This window comes from Octodon degus, unplaced genomic scaffold, assembly GCF_000260255.1.
Source record: "Octodon degus isolate 3935 unplaced genomic scaffold, OctDeg1.0 scaffold00123, whole genome shotgun sequence".
Lineage (NCBI taxonomy): Eukaryota > Metazoa > Chordata > Mammalia > Rodentia > Octodontidae > Octodon > Octodon degus.
In genome coordinates this window covers 3,571,658-3,599,302 of record NW_004524699.1, presented here as the reverse complement: position 1 = coordinate 3,599,302, position 27,645 = coordinate 3,571,658, and the positions used below count along the sequence as shown (strand labels likewise).

The window sequence follows — 27,645 nt, the reverse complement described above, 5'->3', positions numbered from 1 at the left end:
TCTCTTTGGAGGTCTGATGTCATTCCCATGCCAGTGGAAAAGGAGGCTGCAGCACAGGTCGGTGGAGGAGACTGAGGACTTACTAGAGGAAGCCACGCGAGGCAGGAGGAACGCAGCGCAGCGGCTGGGGGCTGGGGTCGCTCACGCGCTCGGAGAGGCCGAAATCTGTGGAATTCGATTATCGATAGCCTCGGTCTTGGAGGGCGGGAGACAGTGGGTGGGCGTCTCCCACCCACAGCGAGCCACTGCTCTAGAAAAGGCCAAACGGGTGGCCGCTCATGGGTGGAAGAAGGCCATCTGCAAGCAAAAGGGAACGGGCCACCGAGCCCCTGACAGCTGAAGGGGCGTTGCCCAGGCTCGCCCTTTTAGGAAAAGGAACAACTGCGGGGCTGTGTTCTCAAGCTGCAGTTTGTCTTTACTATACAATCTTTAAAATTTTGATTTTCCTTTTCTTCTACCCTTATTTCTCCTATCCTACCTCCAGGGAGCCCCTGGCGAATTTATTTTAAAAAAAAAAAAATCCCTCTGGCTTCTCCAAAGAGAACCAAGAGGGCCGTCACCCTGGAGGGTCGGCCCCTGGAGTCCCAGATGGTTTGCAATCAGCCTCGCAGCATTAATTCCGCCAGTGGGCAGGAGCGGGGTGCGGTATTTAGCCAACAAAACCAAATAACTAGAGTCTCCAACAAACAAAGAATGCATGTCCCGAACAGTCCCTGCTGCCGAGGGTCCGCCACGCGCAGCTCGGTTGCAATATGTGCTTTTCTTCTATCCGAAGGATCCCTTTCATACTGGGGATCCTAGCGGAGTCTTCCAACTACAGTATGACAGATATAAATTCGGAACACACATCGGGTGCTTAGCACTGCCCTGATTAGCCACTGCGGCGGCTGCATCCTGCCCAGCGGGTGACAGGAGCATTTAGCGCCCCCATCCCCTCGCTCCCGGTCGGTCCACGCAGAACTCCCTGCGGTCTCAAGCGCCGCTAGAAACTCAGTCACCGGCTGCCTAGGGTAACTCGAGGTCCAGCATCCGGGACATCGGAAATCAGCTCGAGTCGCCAGACCGGAAGTTTGCCTTGGGCCCGCCCCAACTCCTCATTGGGTGAAATCACCGGAACCCGGCCAAACTTTGATTTCCTATTGGCCAATACCATGGGGCGGAACCTGACTTTCTCAGGACTCTTCATTGGCTAAAATCGGTGGCGTCTTTATAATCTTCCCCTTGGCTGGCTGGTAAGTGAGAACGCCCTTGCCCCGCCCCTCGGCCCAACCTACTTATTTTAAATAAAAAGTCAAGAACTGTGTGGTCTTTTATCCCGAACTCCTTGGGGTTCCTCTTCCGGTGTCTGCTCCCCGGAGGCCTTCGAGTCTCGCAAAGCCTGAGGATTTAGCGCGACGCGAGCATTGAGGGAAGCCGGAACGATTCTTTCGTGGAACCATTGAGGCTAGGCTTCTGGGGGGCCTCGGGTGACGCACCCTCAGGGATGGCGACGGAGACGGCCGTTGGGGGCTCGGAGGCCGCCATGCCCGTGGACCTGTGTCGGGAGCGGACCTTGGTGTGCGTGGAGTACCCGGGCGGGGTGCGCGATGTGGACAAGATGCTGCAGACGCTGGGCGGCGAGGAAGGCGTCTCGCGAGTAAGGGACCGGGCGTCTCAAAGCGCGGGAGGGACCGCGCTGTGGACTGCAGCCGAGGGGGCGGGGCCAGGCGGCAGGGTGGTTCCCTTGGCAACCGAGAAAGGCGTGCCCTCCCCCAAGAATTGTACGGAGACCGCGGTGGCCCTCGCGCCTCCTTGGCCTAAGGTGGAGCGTGTGCACCGCAGTCGCCCTTGCCACGGGCGTGCTGAGCTGCCTCGTCCCTACTGCTGGAGCACAGGGAGGTTAAAAACTGGATTCAGCCCGGCGTGTCCATGCAGGCCTGTAATTCCACTACTCCAGCGGCTTGCAGTTTGGAACCCAGCCTGCAGTTTAGTAATGTAGCAAGATCTCGTCTCAAAGTTACAAATAAATAAATCAATGAATAAATAAGTAAGGACTGAGATGTTCTTAAGTGCAAAGTCCCTGGTTTCAGTCCTCAGTACACAAAAGAAAGAGAGAAAAAAAAAACCCAAAGAACAGCCCCATAGACTCGGTTATTGTCGGTCTAGGTGCTTAGCTTGCATTCCATCCGCTTTAGAATCTCCCCGCGTAGCACTGACGGTGTCTGCATTTTAGAAACCAATCCGTAAGCGGCAGCAGGTGCCAGCTGAGCCCTGGCCATTCCCACTTGGTTCTCCTGTGTCGACTCATGCATTTGTCTGACTGGCCTTAGAGCTTCCGGGTCACCCGGCTCTGCCTTCAGGCGCATCCTCATCTCCACCCCATCAGGGATTAGAGGCCTTTGTTTCAGAAAAAGGGGATTCTTCAGGCTCAGGGTTCCCTTGTGGCCCTCATCCCCCACCCTCCCAGCTGCTGTAAGTGCCTCCCAGGAGTCAGGGCCCAGCCGGGCATGGAGCAAGCGACCTGTGTGCCGGTGACCTCCCAGCGTGCATTTATTTTTATTTTTATTTTTTTGCGGAACCAGGAATTGAACTCAGGCCCTTGCACTAGCCAGGCAAGCGCTTATTCTGCGGAGCCATCTCTCTGGCCCCCTCAGCGTGCATTTCTGCTGCTTCACAGCTGCGCGCCTCCTCCCCTGTGGGGAGCGACATGTGTCGAGTGTTTCCTGAGCGTTAGGCACCGGGCTAAGTGCTTACTCTTGTTTTTACTGAATTGTGACAGTGCTAGGAGGTGGGTGTCAAAGTGCTTTTGAGGAGAAAGAAGTGGGTCTTCCGAGGTTACAGGTAACAGGCCAGAGTGGTTACTACGAGGCAGCGGTTACTCCATCCCATTTGGACCTAGAAACATCTGCCTGGGGGCTGAGCACCTCTCTCAGCCTGCAGTAGCATGGCGGTTTGTGGAGCAGGCTGCCCTAGCCTGGCAGGTTGCTAGCGCAGCAAACCTTAGCTGCCGGGATGGCGCTCACACCTGTGACGGAGAGTCTGACTGTGACAGCGTTTATGAGGGCTGGCTTTTTCTTCACTGACCATTGTTATTTCCAAAAATTGCTTTTCTTCATTTTCTCCGTGAAGTAAACACTGAGACACTTGGTTTTTTGTTTTGGTTTGGTTTTGCTTTTTGAGACAGGGTCTTGCTGTGTGGTTTGGGCTGGCCTTGAACTCACTGTGTAGCCTGGGCCTCAAACTCTTGGCAGTCCTCCTGCCTCAGCCTCCCAGGTGCTGGGATAACAGGCATGCCGCACCACATTTGGCCTACACTTGAGTTGTTAAAATGTGCCTCTGGAGCCAGGAATAGTGGCACACAGCACTCTGGGACTGAGCCTGAGGCAGGAGGATTGAAGCTTCAAGCCCAGGATGAAAAGGTTAGTAATTTATGATACCCAGTCCCAAAAGACCAGAAGGGCCGAGCGCAGCACAGTGCGAAAGCCCTGGTCCCCCCAGTACCTGCTCCACACAGTCTTCCGCGAATTAGGAGCTCAGCAGGAGCCCAAGCCGCCCACCCTTCCTGGATCACTATCTGGCTTCATGGAGAGAAGAGCAGTCACTTGCTGGCTCACTGCCTCCCTCTGTCTCCCTCCATCCTGCTGCAGATCTACGCAGACCCCACCAAGAGGCTGGAGCTGTACTTCCGGCCCAAGGATCTATACTGTCACCCCGTGTGTGCCAACCGCTTCAGTACCAGCAGCCTCCTGCTGCGGATCCGGAAGAAGACAAGGAAGTGGAGAGGGGCTCCGGAGGCCAAGGCCCACCCCAAGGCCACGTATGACATGGAGATCCTGGGTGTTGTCTCCACCATTTTTAAATTCCAGGGTAAGGGAGATCTCTGTGCTGTCGGTATTTGTGGGCCTGCCATGGATTCGGGAGGAAGCTGCTGTTTCTGTTTGAACCACCGTCACCTCCTGAATCGCAGAGGATGTGGGTGACAGTGGCCAGTCCTTGGGCCAGTGTCCCTCACACAGCGTCCGCCACGCGTCCCCTTCTCTCTCCAGGAATGTCTGACTTCCAGTACCTGGCCATCCACACAGGGCCAGGGGGCAAGCACATGTCCTTGTATGACAAAATAGTCATGTTCAAGCCTGAGAAGGAGGGCTTCTTCCAGCAGGAGCTGCCGCTCTACATCCCCCCGCCCATCTTCTCCCGCCTGGACACCCCAGTGGACTACTACTACCGGCCAGAGACACAGCACCGGTAAGCTCTGTGCCCCGCTGTGGCGGCGCTGCAGCCGGAGGTCCGGGCTCCAAGGCTCAGGAGGCCCAGGAGCACCTCTCAGCCCGCAGCCCTTCTGCTCAGCACTTAGGGTGATGGAAGGGTGAGTCCTGGCCACGGGCAGAGTCCACCACAGGCCAAGCCCTGGATCGGCACTGGAGAGTGCCCAGCCCCTGAGGTGCAGAGAACTTGGCTGTGGGCCGGAGGGTCCTGCTGAGCTGTGGTCTTGGGTTTAATCCCCTGTCCTTGCCACCCAGCCACCCCCACTACTCAAGGCTGCCCGTGCACATCCGCTTGGCCCCGCACATTGCCGCCCTCACATGGCCTCCCTGTTCCATCCCACGCCGAGCTCCCTTCTTTGGCCTGCATCTTTCCTCTGCTGTGTCCCTTCGGCAGGTCACCTACAGGACCCCAGCCTCTCTGTGCCTCTGGTCTGGGTCTGCCCAGTCCCCAGCCACCTCCCAGTGTGGTCCCCTCAAGCTGGCGGTGGCTCCCCAGATTTGCCCACTGTGTGGTCAGCTGTGGTCTGTCCTGTGCCCTCCTGGGGACAGGCGCCAGATGTCTGGAGTCCGTGGTGCGCTCTGCTGCGTGAGGGTGTGCAGAGCCCGGTGGTGACTCAGCCCCTCAGAGACCGCACATGACCCCTTGACAGACTGTACCGAAGGCCTGGGTAGGGCGTGCTGGGAGGCAGCGGGGCATTTCAGATGGGGGCTTTTCCGTGGAGGCCAGGCGCACGTTGTTGACCTGGACAAAGAGGATTCCTCTGCAGAAAAGCCAGGACTGAGCAGTGTGGACAAACATGAGGAAAAGGGGTTCGATAATGCCCAACGTGATGTCCGTAGCAGTCCCTGCCTTCCTCACTCGAGTCTGTGGGGAGCTGCTAAGCCTGGGTGTCACCCCAGCCCTTTACGGATTTGGCAGGACTGTGTCACACTCATTTTACGCATGCAGAAGCAGACGCCGGCTTCCCACGCCATGTGGCAGCATCGAGTTCTGTCCCATGAACTCCTTGGTCCTTCCTAAGGACTCAGCACCACCCACCCTGTCCTTAGTTTCACGTGCTTGATTTTTTAAAAACCAGACATGAAAAGTCTCCTTCTATCGTGAGCTCTCGAAGGTTGCAGCTGGCCTGCTCTCTTCTCTGCCATAACCTTGGTGCCCAGAGCAGAGCCTGGCCTGGGCCAGTAGTTTTAGGCCTTGTGGAGAAAGCTTTTGGGTAGCCAGGTGCGTGCCAGCAGGCAAGCACAGAAAGAGGGCAGAGAAGCATGGCCCGTGGGTGGGGTGCTCGCTGAGGCGGTTTCCTTGGCGAATGCGGGCTCTTGGCACACATCTGGGGCCTGATGCTGTGGCAAGGGCAGGTGCTGGGCAGGTCCTGGAGCCTGGTGTTGGGCCGCACGGCAGTAGAGCAAATGGACAGCTGCCTGGTGTGGTGGGGTGGCAGAGGGGCTCAGGGAACCTTGCAGGAGCTGACCTGTGACAGGGGGGAGGGGTTGATACCAAAGGTGGGCAGGCAGTAGCCTGGGGAGAATCCCAGACCAGGGGTGGTGCCTGCAGGGGAGGGCTGGGAGATGATGCCCCAGAGCCAGGGGCACTGGCGGCGTGAAGTCTTCTGGGTGAAGCAGTGGGCTTAGAGCCCGTCCTCTGAGATGTGCTGCTCTCTGCCTTCACACAAATGCCCTGAGCTGGGCACAGGGGTGCCTACCTGTAATGCCAGCAGCTTGGGCAGCTGAGGTAGGAGACAGTGGGGGTCCAGGAACTGTAAAGGTGATTGCAGCTACGGCAGGCACAGAGCGCTGGTCAGACCACACTGCCCTTCTGGAGTGAACCCAGCTGCGCCAGGGCCGTCATTTCCCCAGTTGTCCCCAGGGTGGCTTTTGGGTGCAGCCTCCTGTGCCTGTTGAGGCCTCCCCACTGTTCCGCTTGTGAGGATGGGTCGTGCTCCTTAGAGGAAGAGAGCTGCTGAAGCCTGCAGCTGCGAAGAGTCCCATGCACCCCGCCCTGCTCAGTGCCCGCCACCAGTGCCTGCTGGGGAGCCCCGCTTGGGGGCGTCAGGGGAGCGTGGTGTGGCGCTCTGGTCCTTTCTTCTAGGTCACATATCTGAATGTTTTGAGTTGGAAACAAAAGTCCACAGGAGAAAGGAGCCCCTCTGCCCAGCTGGCCTGGCGCTGGGAAGTCATGCCAGAGTCCCTGCCCTGCCGCATGTGGCCAGCGCGTGGTTGCTCCCAAGGAGGGGCCAGCCACCCTCGGGCCAGGCCACCTCCTCCTCCTGTGACTGGTTTCTAACACCTGGAAGGGAAGCTGCTCTTCTTCCCAGGCCCTGTCGGGCTGTGTGTGGGCTTCTCCCCACACTTCCACAGACGGTCCCTGCTCCCCCAGGGAGCCCTCCAGGCTGGTCCCGGTGGCGCCTCCCATAGCTCTCCATGACCTTGGAATCTTGTGGCCCAGCCCCAGACCTCTGGGCACGGAGCAGCCCCCCCCAGCACTTTCCCTGCAGTGACACTCAGGAGGCGGGCCTGGCTCCCTTCCTGGGAGTGACGGCTGGGGGCAGGGCAGTGTTGCTCCTGTGACCGATGGTTTCCTCCCAGGGGCACAGCCTTGAAGGGTGCAGGCTGGCTGTGCCTGTGAATTTCGCTTCCTAGTGTGCCAGTGGCCTGCTGTCTACGTGCGCAGCAGGGATGTGCTCATGTAGAAAAAGCAGTAAAATATGAACTGGGAAGGTGGCCCCTCCTGACGTCCCCGCTACTCAGGACGTCAGGGGGAGCACCAGAGCCCAGGATTTGCAGACCACCTGGGCAAAGCAGTAATGAGACCCTGTTTAAAAATAAAGGTGGAAAAATAATAATAATAATAATAATAATGAATAATAAAGGCAGACTGGTGAGATAGCTCAGCAGTCTAAAGCACCTGCTTAGGCAGGCACAGGGACCATGGTTTGATCCCTAGTGCCACATGCTGTGCCAGCCCAGGGTTGGCTGAGCTGGCCACAAGAATAAATTAAGTAAATAAATAAATAAGGGTGAGCCAGGTGTGGCATTGCATTTGTAACCCTAGATCTCAGGTTTGCCACAAGTTCAAGGCCAACCTGGACTGTACAGTAAGACCCTGTCTCAGAAAAACAAAAAAAAGTAAATACATTTTTAAAAAGCTAAAAGGGAAACGTATTTTTTTCCTGTATTTTAGGGAAGGGTCTGCAGGGTGTTCAGAGTCGACTAGATCAGACTCAGTAGTGATTCTCCTGTTTACAGCCTCCCAAGTGTTGGGATTACAGGCGTGTAATCCATGCCCAGTCTCAGCATGCCCTGGGGACGGGGCCAGCATGACAGGCCTGGGGATCAAACCACAGGCCCCTGCGCCTGCTTTCAGGCGCTTTAATCTGCCGAGGTATTTGGCTGGCCCAGAAAGCTAAGACTGAAAAGCAGCAGTTTCCTGAATGAAACTGTATGAGTTAGCAGGGCCCATGATGTATTCCTGTAATCCCAGTGGTTTGGGAGGCTGAGGCAGAAGGATCGCAAGGCCGATCTTGCCTGGGAACTTAATCTATGTCTCAAAAAATGCAAGCGGGCTGGGGTTACAGTCAGGCCCTGGCTTCAGTCTCCAAGGCTAAAGAAAGGCAAACAGCAGCTGTGTGGTTTCCGGGCTTGACAGTGTCCTTCCCAGTGCCTGAGTGGGCAGGGGTCCGGGCCTGTGATTAATGGTGATGTCCAGGCGGGGGGTTTCTGGCCCAGTCCCCCATATCCAGAGGTGACATTACAGGTATGTGAGAAACGCCTAAAGAGTGTTGTGTGCCAGCACGCACCAAGAGTTATACAGCACTTGCTCTGTTGTATGTGTGTTAGGACTCTTTTTTTGTTGTCTTTTCGAGACAGGGTCTGGCTTTGCAGCCCAGGCTGGTCTCGAACTCTCAATGAACCTCCTGCCTCAGCCTCCTGAGTGTTGGGATTACAGGCCTGTGCCACCATGCCCAGCTGTTTTAAGACTTTTAGAGCAGTTCATGTCCACGGCAGACTAAGGAAAGTGCTGCGGTCTTCCGTGGGATGCACGCGCACCTGCCTGCTACTCACAGCCCCGTAGAGGCTGCCCCGACGCTCACGGGACACAGCGTGGCTGTGCAGAGGGAGCCCCTGCTCCAGCCTGTGCTGCTTGGCAGCATCCTTTGCTCGTCCGCCAGCGGTTGTGAGATGCCTTGAGCAGGTGGCACTGTGCTAGGTGCTCGCTGGACGGCTGCATCGGGGCACTGGGCCATGGTCCCTGGCTTCCGTATCACGGCTTTTGGTGCAAGACTCCTAATCCTGTGGCCTCTTACTTCCTGGGAAGGTGCTTCCTTGTAGGATCATTTGAGGGCTGGATAAATGAACCTCATAAAAGCCAGCGTCGGGAGGTGTAGCCCTCATCACCGTCACCGTCACAGGGATGGAGCTCTCGTGCGGCTCTGCCTGTCCTGGCTTCGCCATCCCTGACAGTGGACACTTGGACAGCTGCCAGCTTTTCACTGCATTGTGCTGTGCAGGCTCCATGCAGATGAGAGGCCACCAGCTTGTGACAAGTGCCCTCTAGGGCCCCAGCCTCTGGGACCTTTGGGTCTCACCCCAGGCTTCCGTGAGTCGCCCTCGGCAGGCACAGCCGCTGTGTTCTGCAGCAGCCACCTCTGAGCCCCTCCTCACGCTGTTTCTGGGAAACAGGCCCCCAAATGTGGGTCGCTGGCATGGTTTGCCTGCCAGGCTTCCTGTCCTCAGTGGTCCTCTCTGTCCCCAGGGAAGGTTACAACAGCCCCGCCATCTCCGGTGAGAACCTGATCGGCCTGAGCAGGGCCCGGCGTCCCCACAATGCCATCTTTGTCAACTTCGAGGACAGCGAGGTGCCCATGCAGCCGCTGGAGGCTGCTGCCCAGACGTGGAAGAAAGCCTGCACCAACCGCATAGACCAGGAGGTGGAGGAGGAGCTCAGGAAGGTGCGCCGGCCCCGGCCAGCCCTGCCAGACATCCAGCTGCTGACCAGCCCTGTCCTGGCCCTGGGCTGGCTTTGCTAAGATTGGCCCTTTAGTGCTTGGGCACATCTCCCCTCTGCCACCGGTGTAAATCCCGCATCCCGAGGCTGAAGATGCTTCTTAGAATCCTTAAGCAATGGGGCTAGCGAGATAGCTCAGCGGACTAGTGTCTGTCTAGGCAAGCTTAGGCACGCACAGGGACCGAGGTTCAATCCCTGGCACCACGTGCCACGCCAGCCCCACCCCTGGGTGGGCAGAGCTGGCCAGAGTCTAGGCATAGTGGCGCACACCTGTAATCCCAGTGCTGGCGAGGCTGAAATCAGGAGGTTCACCATGAGCCTGAGCTGTGTAGTGAGACCCTGCAACAACCACATGCGTTAAAAAACCAAATTCTTGTATGTGTTGAAGAAGACCTGGGTGTGTGGTTAGAAAGTGATAGCACAGCTGAGCTGGCATCTCGCAGCCAAGGGGCCTGGCAGTGTGCCAGGCCTGGTGGCTTCACCCCAAGCAGAGTGAAACTGGGGCCTCTGTACATTGTGCTCATCTGCAGGAAGGGCAGGTCCTCCGCGGATGTTGGCGAGGTGTGCCCTGGGGCTCCACCTGCCGCATCCAAGCTGAAGTCAGCTTGTGGCCAGCGGCCAGTGGGCATTTCTTAAAGAGTGCACGAGGCCATCTTGCTGCCTCTCAGCAGGGGCCTCGATGCCCTCAACACGGTGGCCTCTGCAGTCCTCCCTGGCCAGGACGTCTCCTTGCTGTTGTAGTGCCTCGGTTCAGACCTGTTTGGGCTCCTGGGGTGCAGCCTGTACTCCCTCAGCCCCCTTCCCCGGCTGGGCCAAGACCTGCGTGAGAACGGGGGCCATGCCCTTGTGTTTGTGACTGAACTGGATTGTTAAGACCCTGATCTGTGCGGGAATCCCCTCTGGAGAGACCTGCTGGGGCCCAGACCCAGGGGGCCAGGATGGTGGGGCAGGGGCTCCTGGTGTTCATCTCTGCCCCTGCCTTCCACCCTGCCAGCTGTTTGAGATCCGCCCCATCTGGTCACGCAACGCTGTGAAGGCTAACATCAGCGTCCATCCCGACAAGCTGAAGATCCTGCTTCCCTTCCTGGCCTATTACATGGTGAGTGCTGGCCGCTCACAGCCTTGGTTCCTGCCAGTGTGGTCCTCGACGCTGAGGTGGCATCAGCAGGTGGCCCTGTACCTGGTGCCACTCCACCTGGCCTCCTGAGCTGTGGTAGAGCCAGCTGGAAAGGTTTCCGCTTCCTAAGTCCCCAGTGTTGTGCACAGCCTCCGAGTGACATTCTAGGCCATATCCGGTGACCTCAGGGTGAAGGGAGAGAAGGATTTTGTGCTGGAGAAGGCCTTGCCATGAGGGCACTGTGAGGACCAGGCGTTGGGTGTGGGCACACGCCACACCCTCTGCTCCTCCCTGGAGGTGGCCGCAGAGGTCCTATCGGCCTTTGAGGAGAAGCCCAGGCTGAGGTGACATGTCACACCACGGGTCTGCAGCCTCAGCCCCAACGCAGCTTCTACTGTGACCCAGCCCAGGAGGAGAGTCGGCCTTGGGTGGCTCTGCGGAGGAGCCCAGAGGTCCTGCAGAGGGGGCAGCTGCTCTTGGGACTCCGCTGCCCCCTGGTGGGGCTTGACCCAGCCCAGGCGCCAGCCGGCCTGGGCACTTCCTCAGAGCACACCTTTCCTGTCCCAGATCACAGGCCCCTGGAGAAGCCTGTGGATCCGATTTGGCTACGACCCCCGCAAACACCCAGAGGCCAAGATTTACCAGGTCCTTGACTTCCGAATCCGTTGTGGAATGAAATACGGTAGAAACTGCTGAAAACTTTATATTTTGTCTTTGTGTTTTCCCGATTTTAGCCTCTTGTAACAAGAGGGTTCACCTGGAGAGAGTGCAAACCCCCTCCCCTCTGTGAGAATCCGTGGGATGGGGTCGCATAGACATGGGTGTGGCCCTGCCAGGCGGCGTAGGCCCAGGACCACAGGGAGGCTACGCACACGCATGGGCGTGGTGTCGGCTCCCAGCCTGGAAGGCCAGCACGCGTCCCCGGAGCCGATTCTGGGAACCCGGTCTGGCTCCAGGCATGCCTGTCCTCACCCACAGGTTACCACGCCAGCGACATGCCTGTCAAAGCCAAGCGCAGCACATATAACTACAGCCTCCCCATCACTGTCAAGAAGACATGTACGTGCCACAGCGTCTGTGCAGAGGGATGGCTCTGAGATGGGGTGGGCGGCGCCACTGGGTGCCATCCAGGGCCTGCTGGCCGTTCCTCCCACCTGAGGAGAGAGGCGGGTGCAGGAAGGCAGGGTCCCCACGCCCCTTCACCAAGGCACTGCCCTTGCCTCGTGCAGCCACCCAGCTCATCAGCATCCATGACCTGAAGCAGGGCCTTGGCCCTTCGATGACAGCCAGCCCCCAGAAACTGACCTCCAACAAGTACAAGCTCAAGGTGGGTATTCTGGAAGCCCAGGCTGTGGGCCTGGATGAGCGTGGAGGCGAAGGTGGGGGTGAGGCTGTGGGTGGCACTCTGGAGGGGCTTTGAGCCCGCCCATTGCCTTTGAGCCCCTCCTACCTTGGGGGCTTCCAGAAACACAGGGTTCACAGGGTGCGAGCCCTTGGAGTCATGGAGACCAAGGGTCTCCTGGGTGGGGTAGAGATGGGGCTCCCAGGGAGAATCTGGCACCAGCAGCAGTGTGAGGCTGCCCCTCCTGAGCCCAGGCCTCATGCATCCACCGCTGTGATGATGGGAATCAGCATGTGTGTGAGCTCAGAGCTGAAGCACAGCATCTGGGGCACAGCTGTGGGCCGCTGGTGGGGCTGGAAGTGAGCCACACAGGCTCAGCTTTGCCCGTGCATCACCCAGCTTCAGTCAGCACTTCCTGGAACCTTCCCACACTTGGGCCCCCTGCTTCACCAGCCCTCGGGGGGAGCAGCCCCGAGCCTGCACGCCCAACCATGGAACCCCTGCCTGAGGTGGCAGGGCAGGGTGTGAGAGATGGCTGGGCGCAGCCATCTCTAGAGCCTCGGTGGCTCTGGGCCTGCCTCCGGGCTTCCCTGACCTTGGCTCCCACAGTGCCCAAAGGAGCTGCCTTCTCAAGCCCTGCCTCTCAAGCTGTTGGGAGGGCAAAGGGAAGAAGACATTTAGACCCTGCCTTTCTCTCGGAAGAGCTGTCAAGGCAGCCTGCAGGGGAGGGGGGCGGGAGCGCGAGTCAGCGAGGCACAGCCCCACGTGGGGCGGTGGACATCCCAGAGGGGGTGGCTCCCCCCCTGCCCCACTCAAGCCTCCCGGGGAGTCACAGCTTGCTTCCTCCACATCTGGTGCCCAGCCTGGGTCGCCACACCTACCCTGGTCCTTGGAGGGACCCCAGGGGAGCTCGCAGCACAGGGCTTTCCAGCACTCCTGCTGTGGGCTCCCACTCACCACCCGTCCTTTCTGTCCCCAGGACTCGGTCTACATCTTCCAGGAGGGTGCCCTGCCACCCTATCGACAGATGTTCTACCAGCTGTGCGACTTGAACGTGGAGGAGTGCGTGCAGAGGGGCCCTAACCGCTGAGTGGGGCCTGGGACTCTGGGCGGGGCTGGGAAACTGTCTGGGACCACAGTGCTTTCTTCAGCTCTTGCACTGTGTCAGCAGGAAGGCCCAGTGCTGGGGGCTGGGGGCTGCGGGCTGCGGGCTGCGGGCTGCATGCCACCAGGACCCTGCTGCATGCAGATGGCTTGTCACTGGTGTCCCCTGAGGAAGCAGCCTGGGTGGCTGCAGGGACCCTGCTGACTAGGGTGCCTTCACTCCCTCCACAGTCACTCACATGCAGGCCCCTGGCACCCTTCCCTTGCCTATCAGAACCCTGGGACCCCTCGCTCCACCTGTTCTTAGTGATGTTTAAAGAATTGCAGGAGCAGCCACAAGGGCGGGAGGTCAGGGCAGCTTGGCACCTTGTCTTGAGATCTGGGGAGGCGGTGATTGTTCTCAGAAAGATGTGCTTGGTCACTGCCCAGCTTGGGGTGCAGTTTGGGGTCCAGGAAGCCGCTTGGGACCAACCGCTTCCTCTCGGGTTTCCCTCTGAGTGCACTGGCCTCAGTGCCACCTCTGCCCACGCTGCCCACTGGCTTCTGTGAGCCCAGACGCCTCTGGAGTCTTGTCTCCCATGCCACCCCCCTACCTGCAGGTTGCAGAAGATCATTCACCGCAATGATGGGGCAGAGCACTTGTGCACAGAACGGGACGGGTGGTGTCTCCCCAAGACCAGTGATGACCTGAGGGACACTATGTCCCTCATGATCCGGCAGACCATCCGCTCCAAGAGGCCAGGTGAGAGCCACATGGGGTGAGGCCAGGACCCTGCTCCTGAGAGGTGGTACCTGGGGAGATCGATGTGCTCACCCTCGGTTTGTGGGAGTCCTGGGAGCCCAGCCCTGCCGCCTGGCTGCCCACCTGGGGTCTGAGACAGGCGGTGTGCAGAGGGCAGCGGCTGCCATCTGAGGCCAAGCCTCCCTTCCCCACCTCACTTCCCGGAGCAGCTTCTCCGGCCCTGGGATCCAGGCACCTGTCATTGAAAAGGGCTCCCAAGGAACCCTCCAGCCTGTTGGAGGCCACAGCCTGCGCTGGGACACACGCGACCTTGTTTCCTCCTGGCCCAGCTCTCTTCTCCAGCCCAACCAAGGATGACCAACCAAAAGAGCAGCTCATGTTCGAGTCTGGGGAGGAGGAGGAAGAGGAGGAGGAGGAAGAGGAGGAGGAGGAGGAGGAGGTAGAGGAAGACTTCAAGCCCTCGGATGGGAGTGAGAATGAGATGGAGACAGAGATTCTGGACTATGTCTGAGCAGGCGAGGCTGGAGTCCAGTGAGGGTGCCAGGAAGGCCCCGCCCTGGCCAGCTGTTTTGTTGAGCATGGCCCAGAGGCCCTTTGAAGCAAAGCCGGAGTTCCAGCAGCGCAGGTCCTAGACCTGGCTGTGACCCGCCGCTCAGTTCTGCCCTCTGGCTGTAGAGACACCCCTAGCTCCCTGCCTCCACACCCAGCCTGGACCCCTCAGGCTGAGCCCTCGAGAGCCAGAGGCAGAGACGCTATGGCTTGGGGCACAGCCATTCCTCCTGGGTCTCATGATGCTGGTGGCAGAGATGGCACCAGGAGCCGGTCCATGGTCACCGATTAATTGCCAAAGACAGCCCTTGGTTCTGGGTCTGCCCATTTGGGGTCACGCACAAAGTCCAGCCCAGCCAGAATTGGCCTACTGAATCAGCCTGGCACAGTCTTGTGGCTCGGCTCCCTGTGTGGGGCCACAGGGGAGCCCCTCCTGCCTCGGGGTTCCCTCCGCACCTCTGCAGCTGGGTGAGCAAAGGGCCCTAGGAGTGACCCAGCCCACACTCACTGCTAAGTCCCCAGAGGGACACATTCAGGTGTTCCCTGGAAATAGCCCCCTCCTGAGCCCACTTCCTATAGCACACTGAGCCACAGGTGGGCGTTAGCTTGCTTCCCTGCGGGGCCCTAAGTACCCTCAGGAGCTTAGTATACAAAATAAAGCTCAGTAATTACTAAGCTCAAAGCCAAGGGCCTCCTGCTAGCTGGGTTCCTGGGCATGCCCTGTGAGCATCTGAGGAAGGTGCTGAGGCAGGGCTGTCCTGTCCCCCTGCGACAAGGCCTTACACCCTGGCGCCCAGGGCAGCCCCACAAGGCCTGCCAGCCTGGTCGGCCTTCCTGAGGACTAACCGGAATGTAAAAAGGACAGTGATTCCTCCTCTAGAAAGCCCCCTTGTCAGTAAAAGCTTTTTTGTTACAAAAAATCAACATTCAAGTCCTGAGTGTTCTTATGAGGCCCATATAGCCAGCTGGCTCCGGTAGTTACTGGGTTTTGCCAGGCTTGTGCCATGTCTTTCCCCAGGTTTTTATTTTTGTTTTCTGTTTGTTTTGCTGGACTTGCTCTAGAAAAGCCCCACATCACCGTGTCTCCAGGACCTCTGAGGTTCCCATTTGAACAACAATGCCGTCACTGCCCTTGTTCCAGTCAGGTTCTCCAGAGAACAGCTGTGGTGTGAGCTTGTGCGCAGGTGGTGGGGTTTATCGTGAGGAACCGGCTCACATCGCTGTGGAGGTGCAGGTCCCAGGTCTGCGGCAGCCTCTGGGGACCCTTCCCGCACTGTGGTTGGTCCTCCGCGGGCCCGTGGCTGTGCCGTGAAACCCACCAAGCAGAAGACCAGTGGCTTTATCAGTGTATCGTTTCCGTTTGAGCTTTAGCCCCCACACCTCCACAGACCACAGATCTGATGCTGGTCCAGCCAGCTGAACACAAGTCGGCCATGGCCACACAAGAGGATCCTCAGCAATTCCATAGGATCTGATCCTGTCACATGCTCATGTTTCCTTGATGGTCTCAGGACTGTCTGTACTTCTGGAGCGGGAGTCAAACACTGGGCTCCTTGGCCCTGGCTTTCCCTCCAGGGGACAGGCGGCACAGAGGCTCTGCCCAAAGCCCGGCGCAGTAGGTGCCAGGCTCTCGGATGCCAGAACGGTGAGCACAATAGACCTCTTCTTGGTGAATTTCCCAGTCTCGGGTATTCTGTTACGGGGGTGACAACGGAGCAAGACTGAAGGCCGTCCAGCCTGGGGAAAGTCCACACTCTGGGTTCAGCTGGCTGCTTCCTCGCTGTGGCATCCAATACCCATCTTTCTCCCCATTTCCCAGGAACTGGAGAAGCCTGGACCAGACTCAGATCCAAGGCCAGTGGTTCACCTGGCCCAGAGATAGGGCCTGCTCCGTGGCTGGGGCCACCCTCGCCCACTAGTCTTGTAGCTGGTGGTTTTTATTGGTCACTGGTCATTGCCTGGACCTGATACTCTATTGGGTTACAGAGTAGTTATTTTCAAATTCCATTGTTCTGTCTGTATTTACTAGCCATGGAGCTGTAAAAGACTCTTCATCCTTCCATTACACAGATACCATGAGGACAGGGAAGGCAGCTTACAGTGGTCAGGCCTCTCTGCTAACCCCTCAGAAGTTCAAATGTAGGATCAATGGAAAGCGCGTTCACTACACCCGGCCTCGCCTGCCTTGAACGTACGCCCAGCACGCGTGCTAGCCCAGCTGTGGGCAAAGCCATTAAGCGGAGTCGGTAGAGCTGAGCAGCTCTCACACGTTCAGTGGCTGCAGTACAGGAGTAAGCAAAAGCCGCAGTGGCTATGTGGCTGTGCTTGCGCACCGTGGTCGAGTGGGAAAGTTCCAGTGGAAGCACGTACGGGGGCCAGCAGTCAGGCAGCGCACTGGCCCGGCCCGCAGTGCCCAGGGACCTGCCCCACCCGCTCGGAGGAGCTCTGAGACATGTCAACTGGAGGGTGCTCCTTGAGGTCCACTGTGTTGGCTGTGGGTGGCCCTAGGGAAGTCCCAGAAGGCTCTGGGTGCAGCTCTCAGCTCTGTCTTCCTTTCCTGGCCCCATGGTGGTCCAGGCTCCCACTGGACATTTCCTGCCCCAGGCTGGCTGTCACCTCCCCAGGGCCTGCCTTCCTTGGCTGCCCCAGGCTTCCTGTCACTGAATGACTGGCTTGGAGCCCTGCATTGGAGGTTGCACTCCGTGAACACTCTGGACCTCAGCCTGCAGTGGCTCCAGACGCAGTGGTAGCAGGACATCATTTAAGAGGCCGCCCACCTCACGGAGGCCTGGAAGTGAAGACGGGAGGCCTGGTTTCTGACATCCCCTCCCAGGGCACCTGGAGTGGCCTAACCTCTGCAAGGCCCTGCCTTCTAAAGGTGTCACCACTGCCCACAAGTGCCATGGCTGGTGACCTGCCAGGACCCGCACAGCCAGTGGGGTCTGGAGAGGGCAATGAATTAAGAAAAAAGTAGACATGTAATGAAACTTAGGCCCAGGGGGACCTGACCTCTGATGGAGAGTAAGCAACAACCAGTGTGGTCTGCACAGTAAAGGAGAGGAAGCGCGGAGGGGCCGGAGGCGCAGGGGCTCCGCACACTGCTGAGAACACGTGGGACGTTCTCGGAGCCACGTGCAGGAGCACACGGCCACGGCACCGGCCTTGCTGTAGGCCCGGGGCCTGCCCACACCCAGCGCAGCCACGGCCCGGCCAACCCCACAGTGACCGAGTCTCAGCACAGCCCAGGAGGCCTGGCCTGCACCCGAACATGTGACTCACAAAGGACGTGTTTTTGCATGTACTAAACTAAAGATGTAAACTGAGTTGACAAAGACAAAAAGAAATTCATGCATATATTGCCCAAGTGAAACAAGACTACAGGTTTTACATTTACTTCGTTTGCTTCCTATGATGAAAAGTCTTATTCCTCACAACACTGAAAACGATTGTTTCTCCTGTAATATACCTGTATAAGTTTCCAAATACAAAATATGTTAAGCAGCAAGATCTGATGATGGCTTCCTGTAGTCACAGCACTCTGGGAGACCGAGGCAGAAAAACAAAGTAAATCCAGCCTGGGCAAGTTAGTAAATTAGGAAGAACCTATCAATTTATTTATTTTTTTAATTTGTAAAGGACTGGAGATGTATGTCAGTATGAATGTGCTGGGATCTGAGACGCACACACCACAATTTAAAAAGGCCCTCTTCACCCTCCCTGTACCCTCCACGATCCTCTCAGCCCACCCCACCCCCCTGCCCTACAGGGAGGATCCTGGGTGACCCCACCCTGCACCCCCATTCAGGAATGCTCCCTTCAGTGCTGCTTCTCAGAGTCCCAGAGTTCTCCAGGACCAGCTGCTGTACGTTTGCTGCTCAGCCCCTCCTGCCTGCTCTCCGCTGTGTCCCCTGCCACCTTTCCAGCTGTCCCAGTGTCTGGTCACCCATATGCAGTGTGGAGCCCTGAGGCTGGCCCAGCAGCCACACACAGACTTGAGGCCTGCACGTTGGCACGGGGGGCTGTGGCCGTGCTAGAGGTCCAGGCTCCCGGGAGGCACAGAGGCTTGTGGGTGTGGCCAGAGGGGCTGTGGACTTGGGTGGCCTCTGTCTACACCTGGCCAGCTGCTGTCCCCACCAGGGAAGAGGGCTGTGCCTAGGACACCACCAGAGTCTGCTGAGAGGCAGCCCTCGAGTCTGTGAGCTCCTGAAGGCTCACTGAAATGTGGCTTGTGGCAGCTTGTCTCTGGATGCCTTCGGGGCTCCCAGAGTGACACCATGCCCAGAGAACCTGGAAGCCTTTCAGGTGAAGACTCATGCGGCCCTCCCCTCCCCATCGTGCCCTCCTCTGTGTCCCCCTCCGCCTGGCTGTGCCTCAGGCTCCTTGCTCGGGCCACGGCCGTGGCTGGGCTCTGCTCAGTGCCATCCTACAGGCTGGCCAGGGCCCTTGCCCACCCCGCACCCACCCGAGCCTGTTGTCCTCTCTCACGGGACTCCTGACCTGTGCTGTTCCTGACCCACAGTTCCCAAGGGGCTGAGGTCGAAGCTCCTGGGATAGAGTCAGCAGAGGCAGAGCCCAGGAGCAGACAGCCATCTGGTCTAAGTCATGCACTGGGCCCTGCCAGCTCCCCCTGCAGCATAGAGGGCAGTGAGGGCTCAGGAATACAGCTCGCCTGCGCTCTGAAGGTGGCCTCAAGCCCTGGCCTAGGAGCCACACACAGGAAGGACAACCCATTCAGCTAGATCCCAGCCCTGTCTGTGCCATCTGCCTCTGCTCCCAGGGAGAGAGTTGTAGGGACTTGTTGGCATCTCGGTACAGCCCGGGGAAAAGTGGAGGCAGGAATGAGGAGAGACGAGAGCTGGGTCAGGTAGCGGTCTGTTTGCCTAACTGGCAAAGGACCCAAAGAACAACATGAAGGGCACTTATTTACACCTTGGCAAAGTTGTATCAGGTTGCCTCGTGACTAATGGCCAGAATTCTGCAGACAGGATGTGTTTCTCCTCTGTGGAAGCTCGACTGCTTTAGGCACCGGGGCTTTGGGCTGGGCTGCGCTCCCCGCAGGATGCATTTCCAGCTTCAGCTGCTCCTAGTGTCCCTCCCTCGACTGCCTCGCTGTGTGAATGAACGGTGTTCCATGGCAGTTGGAGAAGCTGTGTCCAGAGAAGTCTTTAGAAACCCTTTTCATTCCTGATGCCAGTCCAAACATTTTTATTTATTTTATTTCTTTCTTTTTTGCGGAACAGATTTTTCGTACTGTATACAGAAATGTAACCTTATATAGTCCAATAGTCCGCAACGGTAGTGCGTTGCCAGTACAGATGGCAAGTGTCAGAAGTCGTTAGTGATTCGAATCTTTTACAGCTAGCATATTATTATGGCATTTTTTACATCTCATGGGTATAACTTTCTGCTGGATGGGTAAGACTAAGTTAAGACTTTTAGAATATTTTGCTGAGTTTACACACCTATAATATTCAACAACGGAACTTAAAAAAATTGGGGTATAACTATGAATGTCCACTTTGTATCTGTGTATTCAAAGTGGTTGGGATAGATATATAGTTGCATTCTCTTAATGAATAGAATGATTTGTTCTAATGGTGTTTGTAAATAGGATCTCAAGTCTGCATCTTGTACAGCAATTAACCACTAAGAAGAATATATGCAGTGTGTTATTTGTTGAGATTGTACTTCTGATTTGATTTGAAACTGTCTCATTGCTATATGTTTATCAATAAAACTTTGAAAAGAAAAAAAAGAGCTAATGATAAAAAAAAAAGACTAAGTTAAGATAAGACCTGCACTAATTAAGTTTAACTTCTTGCTCTCTGTCAGTGTCAATTCAGTCTCCTCAGGGTTCACCTTGGAACCAAGTTCAGCACCTCTTAGGTCTTTTGTAAGGTGTCAGCCACCTGGCTGAGTCATGGCCATTGCTCGACCAAGTTGCTTTTTGTGAAAGATTGAGATCTTTTTTTAGGTGAGTCTCCTTAGGCACACTGTACACTGTGATCACTTTCCTCTGGGGTCCCATAAGCTCCTTGATAGAAAATCAGGGACTCAACTGAGTGACAGGATGTCACAGCAGGGGTTTTCTTAAGTCCTGAGTACTCATTGACCTCGGAAGGCTAGGGCTAAAATATTGGCTGTTTCAGCACACTTGTCTCCCTAACTTTCGGTTTCCAAACCTCAGTTATTAAGCATCCAGAAGAGAAGCTTAATGACATCACCTTGTGATGGAGGCAGGAAGCTTAACATTACTATCTGTCTGTATTTCAAGCACCTGAGACAAAATGGAACTGTTATTTTCCAACGATCATGGCTATTCTAATACTGAAATCCATACAGAATGTTAATACAGAATGTTTTACACAGAAATCAAAGTCATACATAATAATGCAGCATGACAATCATGATGAGATTTTGTGACATACTTAAATATGTATTTTGATACAACCCTTTTTGTGAAACATATCAATCTAATATATAAGAAGCTGTCATCTAATTTGTTGTCCTTTAATGGATATATATCACACGTTTTTGTTAAGGGCAGAGATCTGAATCCGAAAGAGAAGCCTTATCACAATAAGTAATTCTGGTTTACATTTTGGAAGACCTATATGTCTAGAATCAGTAATACATTTAATACACCATGAAATTAGCAATATTTAATTGCCATACGTATGTGAAAACCTTTGTTTCTTAATTTAGTTGGTATCAAAAGCATGTTTTATGAGAAAACTTCATTGCAAATTGTTTTGCAAAAACTTTATCTTTTGACCAATGACCAAATTATTGGGCTGTCTCCCAAGAGACCACTGAGATTTGTGGCTCCTTATTAATGAACAAAAGGTTGAGCACCCCTCTATCCACCAATTGGAGTCCTGTCAAATAATCTCTCCCCGCCCTAAGGGATTTTTGTTTAATAAACTTAATTTTTAAAAATGTATTTGGTACGGGGTCCCACTGTGTGGCTCAGACTCATAGTGATCCTCACTTTTAGCCTCTCCAGTGGTGAGATTATAGGTGTGTGCCTCCATGCCCAGTCTCACTGGCCTGCTCAGTGACCCAGGAGTGTGGCCAGCGTGGCCTGTGGGGGCCGGGATCAAACCCCAGGCCCTGAGCTTGCCTAAGCAGGTGCTTTAATTAACTTAATTTTTTTTAATCAACTGTGAGTAGACTAATTATGATATCACTTAGACCAACAGGTAACTCAGGAGAAACCATAGTTTTAAGTACATAACATAAATTGTATTGTGATATGGCAGGGCTTGGCAGGCTGAAAACAGGAGGGTCACTGTGAGTCCAGTCTACGTAGTGAGACTCTGGAGACTCTGTACTAAATACATTTTAAAAAACTAAAAATGAACAAATTATAAAATGAAAAATTTTGAGCTGGAATAAAAAGAGGAACAGCTGTTTATGGAATGACATACAAACACATAAACAATTACACAGAACACACAAATGCCTTTATAAAATCAGAGTGCACTCAAATATATTTTTGGCCAAATTGAACTATAGTAAGTCTATTACAATCTTTTTTTTTGGTGGTACCAGCGATAGAACTCAGGACCTTGTGCTTGCCAGGCAAGCGCTCTATTACAATTTTTAGAAATATTGCAAATTAGTCAGATTTTGTTGTCAATTAGCAGAGATCTCTTTTCAGAAAAATTTTCAAAGAATAAAATCTTGTAATATACATATTTTGTACTTTATTTGATCTTATGAATATTAGTAATTCTTAGCTCAGTTATCTTTGTATACTCTATCACCTACTTAGACCTTAGGTTTCACTTTTGTCAGCTCTTTCAATACGGTCCACCCAGGATGAAATCTAGCCTCGTTGTTTACTATTTTTCCAGATCTGGCTTTATGACACAGCCTAGCAGCACACTGTGGTACAAAATATGTTGCTCAGTATCCTCTGTAAAAGCAGAAGCATACTCTCTACTCCAGATTAACTTTTTTTCTTTACCTGATTTAATTATTCTGTTGCTGTACTTCCATCTTTTTTAAAAATTTAAAAATTTAATAGTATATGTTTGTATGTAAGTGTAAAAATTTACTAGTATGTAGGTAAATGGGAGGGATTGAGTCTTCTTTTTGTGATTGATTTTTTTTTTTTAATTTGGTGCAGGGTCTCACTACGCAGCTCAGATTCTTAGTGATCCTCCTGTTTACAGCCTCCCCAGTGCTGGGATCACAGGTGTGCACCACCACGCTGGGACTCGGTGGCTGGCTTAACGTGCCCAGGAGGCAGGGCCAGGGCAGCGTGCAGCACCAGAGATCGAACCCCAGTGCCTGTGCTTGCCTAAGCAGGTGCTTAGTCCACTGAGCTATCTCGCTGGCCCTTTGCAATCGAATTTTAGTGGTACAGTGACCTCTATTTTGTGGTCTTTATTTTGAAAGAGGAAGCCATTGCATAACTTCCTTATATAACCCATCTGTAGAAACAAGCAAATCAATCTAACTTACCTGAAGGGTAATGATAAGAACGCCAGAGAAATTAGCCCCAAATCTGGAAGAAGGTAATATTACCAAATAAAGTCTGAAAATCATGAAAGGTTGAGCTGAACAGTTTGGAGCACAGTACATCTTTGGTACATAAGTTGACCCACATATGAAAAAGTTGTCATCACTGTATCCTTTTGGAGGCCACCGCTAGGCCTGCCACCATTGAAATAGGGTGCAACTCAAGCGCCTGTTTAAATTTTACTGCTCGCAGATTACACTCCATATCTCTACATTTGCTTGTAAAATATCAAAGCTTTTTTATACCAATTTAATTTAGGACTGTAATACGTGTATAACCCAACATAAGATTGGTACTGTTTCATAGAAATCTGGAATGACCTTTAAATAAGGGTCCATCTAATATATGTTTTATATAGTCCTGCATAAGTATCATATTGAGAGCTCTTTATTGTTCATCCAGGAGCATACTGCAACTTCTCTTGCCTTTTGAATTATGCTCTTTGTTATTTCCTATATGCTGCTTCTGGAGGTATTAAAATATTTCAAGTGTGTATAACTAGAAAATCTTACTTTTCGTTTTCAAAGGTATGTTTGCTAAGTATAAAATTCAAAGAGGACAGATCTTTTCTTTCAGTCCTTTAATTAATCTAGTTTTTTACACACTTTAAATGTCTTTGCAAAAGGTTCATTTTTCTTAGAAATGTGGTATTATAAGTTGAACTAAATTCAGAAATTTTAAATTTTTCAATAGTTATTGCCTACTCCTTTCTACTTTGAGAATTCTAATTATATGAATATAAGTTTCTTGGTTTTGACACAGTGAACTATTATGACTGATCTGTAAATTCTTTCTTCATTTTTATTTTGAACAGTTTTTATTGTTATATTCAGTTATGTTTGTAAATAATTCATTTTCAATGTGCAATCTATTAAAAAATTAAAAAAATACAAAAAAGATTTAAAAAATAATAATTTAGGACTATAAAACAGACAAGTAAGCTTATTAGGAATCAAAAGAACTTTAAGCAATGTTTTTAAATATCCCCACTGTAAATCTTAGAAAATGTGAATTTTTCTCTAAAGGCAAACTTTTTATCTTTAGGATGGAAACATCCTTTTAAATTAGTCACCTTACGGGGAAATAGAAAAGGTTCTCTTTTAGTGTCGCTTGCAATCCAGAGAATCTCTCTGTTTTTTGTTTTCTGGTGAGGCTCTAGGTCAGGAGTCCAGCACCTTGGTTCTGGCAGACCTGCAGCTGCCCTCCAATCTGCACTTGAATTTGAAAGCGCCTCATTTTTAAAAAATAATTAATTTTTATCTTTAACTCACTATATCCTTTTTTTTTTTAAATTTTATTTATGTGTGTGTGTGTGTGTGTGTGTGTGTGTGTGTGTGTGGCCAGCTCAGCCCACCAGGGGGCGGGCTGGCTGGCATGTGGTGCTGGGGGATTGAACCGCGGTCCCTGCGCTTTGCTGAGCTTGTTCTAAGTAGGTGCTTTAGACCACTGAGCCATCTCACCAGCCACTATATCCTTTTTATTATTTATAATTTAAAAGTTTTTATCAAGGAATGACCAATTGAACAACTTGAGTGTCTGGAGTGATTTAAACCGTGTTTTGAGTAGACTGAACTATAATCCTGATTTTTCCTGTGTGATAGGCCTTGAGCAAACCTGGAGATCTCTCCCCACTGGGGCCCTGCCTCTGGTTGCCACTCTTACTCTAGCGCCTGAGGGCTGGGTGAGCTGTTAGTGCTGGCAGTGGGCTCCTCATCCACAGCCCCACTCCTCAAGCAACGTGGGGCTATGGCCCTGTAGCCACGGCTGCTGAGCCACGAAATCTATGTGTGCCGGCTGTCGCTTTGTCTCTGACTGCTGGGTGTTTTGGGTTTGCCCAGAATTCTAAACATAGACACTGTTTTTTTCTTTTTAAAAATTTTTGTTTAATGTATATATGTTGCTCAGGGTCCCACTACATAGCTTGGAGTGATCCTTCCGCTTTTAGCCTCCCCAGCACTGGGATTACAGGCATGCACCACTACTCCCGGACTCAGTCCCCCAGCTCAGCAGACCCGGTGTGGCGTGTGGCGTGTGGTGCTGAGGATCGAACCCCAGTTCCTGCGCTTGCCTAACTAGGTGCTTGCTCGGCTGAGCCATCTCGTCAGCCCTCATAGACACTATTGTGACGTAAGCGAATTTTTGGTACCAGCAGTGTGCACAAGGAAGCCTGAGGCCGCGATGTGCCACAGTCGTGACCCTCTTATCTCCAGGCACCCAGGACCGTACTTGACGGTGCGTGCTAGCCTCCGTGGCTGGACCGCGTGTGGGACGTGCAGGCAGCCGGAGAGTCCCAGCTGGCTCGGGTAGAGCAGGGGCACTGTACCCTCCCTGAGCCCGCCTGTCGCCCGCCCCCCGCCCCGCTGGCTCCACTGGGCCGCTTGGAACGAGCCATTCGCAACTTAAAGTAATTTTTTTTTTCCTGTTTAAGCTTAATTTTTTTTTTTTTTTCCTGTTTCTGTTTTTTTCTGTTGGGGGTTTAAGCTCTCTCTCCGGTACCTTTGTTTGACCCTCCTTGTCCCGTTTAGGTTGGGGACTTGATTTTCAAGGAGCACCTTGAGTCAAATCTTCTGTAACTGTAAAACCGTGTTTAACCAGAATCCAGAAATTGAGACTATTTGTGCCATCTTTAACTACCAGTAATTTTATCTAGTTTGGGGAGGGGCTTTTTTAAAAAGCTGATTTATCTCTTTGGCACTAGTGAGCCATTTCTGGCCCTCATGGGCCCGCACGCCCGTGTGCTTACCTGGTGTGCCAGGACCAACGCAGGCCTGTGCTGAGTACGGGCTCGAAGCAATTCGCTTCTCTCCCCGGCTGCACTGTCCTCAGAAGAGCTTCCGTTGCCCACTGGCCTATTACCAGGCCCCTGTTCAGGAGCCAAATGTAGGGACTTGTTGGGGTCTCGGTGTACCCTGGGGAGAAATAGAGGCAGGAATGAGGACAAGGTAGACAAGACAAGAGCTGGGTCAGGCAGTGGTCTGTTTGCCTGACTGGCAAAGGACCCAAAGAATAACAGTCGGGGCATTTATTCATACCTTTGCAAAGTCAGCATGAGGACACAAGGTTGCCCAGTGACTAACAGGCGAAATTCTCCAGACAGGAAGTCTTTCTCAAGACTGAGGCAGCTTGACCGCTTTAGGCATGGAAACCTTGCTCTGTCCTCCCACACATGATCTCATGATCGATTTCCAGCTTCAGATGCTCCTGACAGGCAGTAACCTGCCCAGGTGCATGGTGGGCACCATGAGCTCCCGCTCTGGAAAGGTGCACCTGCTCCTGCCCGTGCGTTTTGACTCTGAGCTCGTGCACGTTCGTGGCCGCGACCTTGGCCCTGGCTCCATAAGTACCCGAGGTACAAGGAAGGCCAGCAGAGCCAGATGCTCAGGATGGGGCACCTGGGGCTGGCCGTCGTGGGCCTGGCCTGCTGCTGGGCGCTGGTCAGGGCTGCAAAGGTAAGAGGAGCCCTGCGGAGGATCTGGGGCTGAGGCCAGGTTCACTTGTGCTGTTGAAGCAGTTCTGGAAACTGTGGGACAGGACCTGGGGAGGGAGGACAGTACGGCAGAGGAGCGGGCTGAGCGAACCCCAGCAGCGAGCCCATCGTTGCCCAGGCCAGGCCGTGCCTGTCTCCTGTCAGGCACGTGAGGTCCGGCAGAGGACCCAGGTCCTCTGGAGATCTTACTTGCCACACCCGCAGAGCCCATCCATTGCCCCCGTGGTGTCAGCTGACCCCCACTTTACAGAAGAGAGCAGACGCCACGCACAGAAGAGCAGCCCAACGGCACAGAGCAGTCACTTCCCCTCCCAAACTGGAAGGTCGAGCCCAGGCCGGGGTCTGGTTCCTGCTGCAGCCTCCCTTCCATGCACCCCTCACTGGGAGCGAACCCCACCCTCTGTTGCAGGGCTCCCCTCCGGGTTGGGGTCATGAGGCCGTAGCACCTCTCCCAGGGCATATGCATCACCTGCCATTCAGCTGCCAGGAAGCAGTGACAGAATGCACAAGTGACAGAATGCCAGCTGTCTTGTGGACAGGGAGGGGGCGTGGACCCAGGCCCCCACAGGGCACCCATGTGGTCCCCAGCCACAGGGGGAACACAGGCGTCCACCTTGCTAAGTGGGGACTTGGGTCAGTCCAGCTTCCCCTAGCACTAGGAAGGGAGGCACTAGGGTTGATGTAGTGACCAGGAAGCGGGTCGTGGGGCAGGGGTCCAGGAAGCCAGCCCCTCCCCACCCTTGAGAAGCTGCTGGGTCCACCTTGTGGTCTCCTCTGAAGCTGCCTTTGGGAGGCCCCAGGCACCCTGGAACCTGCCTGGGTCAGCACTCAGGATCCGGGCTGCCCGGTCACAGTCCCCTGACCCAGTCGTGTCTCACCCACAGCTGGGCGCCGTGTACACAGAAGGAGGATTCGTGGAGGGGGTCAACAAGAAGCTCAGCTTCTTGGGCAATGACTCTGTGGACATCTTCAAGGGCATCCCCTTTGCCACCGCCAAGACCCTGGAGAACCCCCAGCGTCACCCCGGCTGGCAAGGTGAGCACAGGGCTGCGGTGTGGCCCTGGCTGGGTGGTGAGGACAACTTTTGATGATGCCTGCCAACTGTTCCTGCCTCCCTCAGGGACCCTGAAGGCCACAGACTTCAAGGAGACATGCCTCCAGATCACTCTCAACCCAGACAGCACTTATGGGGACGAAGACTGCCTCTACCTCAACATCTGGGTCCCCCAGGGCAGCAAGCAAGGTCTGGGCCCAGCCAGTGGGAAACTCTGGGCCTTGCCCTGGGTGGTGTGTGGGCTGCAGAGGTGGGCAGAGCAGTTCTGCCACTGGTCCTCTGCTTGGGCAGGGTTCTTCCTGCACGGGGCATAGACAGGGAACTGGCCCGGGAGACCAGGGCAGGCACCTAGGTCACCGTCCTGCTATCCACCTCAGTCTCCCAGGACTCGCCTGTCATGGTCTGGATCTACGGTGGCAGCTTCTACATCGGGTCCAGCAACGAGGTTGACTTCTTCAACAACTACCTGTATGA

At 54.4% G+C, this 27,645-nt stretch overlaps 2 protein-coding genes across 3 annotated transcripts in view; both read left to right on the top strand.

Moving 5' to 3' along the window:
* Positions 1-400: 400 nt before the first annotated feature.
* On the top strand, positions 401-15,919 carry Gtf3c5 (general transcription factor IIIC subunit 5). Of its 2 annotated transcripts, none has more exons than XM_004640428.2 (11): positions 401-1,636; positions 3,627-3,846; positions 4,026-4,224; positions 8,995-9,190; positions 10,241-10,345; positions 10,931-11,045; positions 11,342-11,422; positions 11,593-11,690; positions 12,685-12,767; positions 13,409-13,551; positions 13,881-15,919. In XM_004640428.2, exons 1-11 carry the CDS (start codon positions 1,484-1,486, stop codon positions 14,060-14,062), a joined length of 1,575 nt encoding a protein of 524 aa, XP_004640485.1. In that variant the 5' UTR covers positions 401-1,483; the 3' UTR covers positions 14,063-15,919. The 2 variants fall into 2 exon arrangements, with proteins under 2 accessions (XP_004640485.1, XP_023556114.1); XM_023700346.1 differs by having other exon boundaries at positions 403-1,636; positions 13,761-15,914.
* A 10,085-nt stretch (positions 15,920-26,004) lies between these two features.
* Positions 26,005-27,645, top strand: part of Cel (carboxyl ester lipase) — a 31,614-nt gene continuing 29,973 nt past the window's right edge. The window contains exons 1-4 of the mRNA XM_023700250.1: positions 26,005-26,079; positions 27,002-27,152; positions 27,238-27,360; positions 27,549-27,643. Coding sequence (XP_023556018.1) covers positions 26,005-26,079; positions 27,002-27,152; positions 27,238-27,360; positions 27,549-27,643 — 444 coding nt within the window. The remainder of the gene's footprint in view (positions 26,080-27,001; positions 27,153-27,237; positions 27,361-27,548; positions 27,644-27,645) is intronic.

Bases quoted from the DNA above. Each gene is read 5' to 3' on its own strand.
- Gtf3c5 (XM_023700346.1), top strand. From the start codon at position 1,484: ATGGCGACGGAGACGGCCGTTGGGGGCTCGGAGGCCGCCATGCCCGTG. The intron at 4,225-8,994 runs GTAAGCTCTGTG...CTCTGTCCCCAG, and splicing joins CGGCCAGAGACACAGCACCG to GGAAGGTTACAACAGCCCCG. The intron at 13,552-13,760 runs GTGAGAGCCACA...TTCCCGGAGCAG, and splicing joins CATCCGCTCCAAGAGGCCAG to CTTCTCCGGCCCTGGGATCC.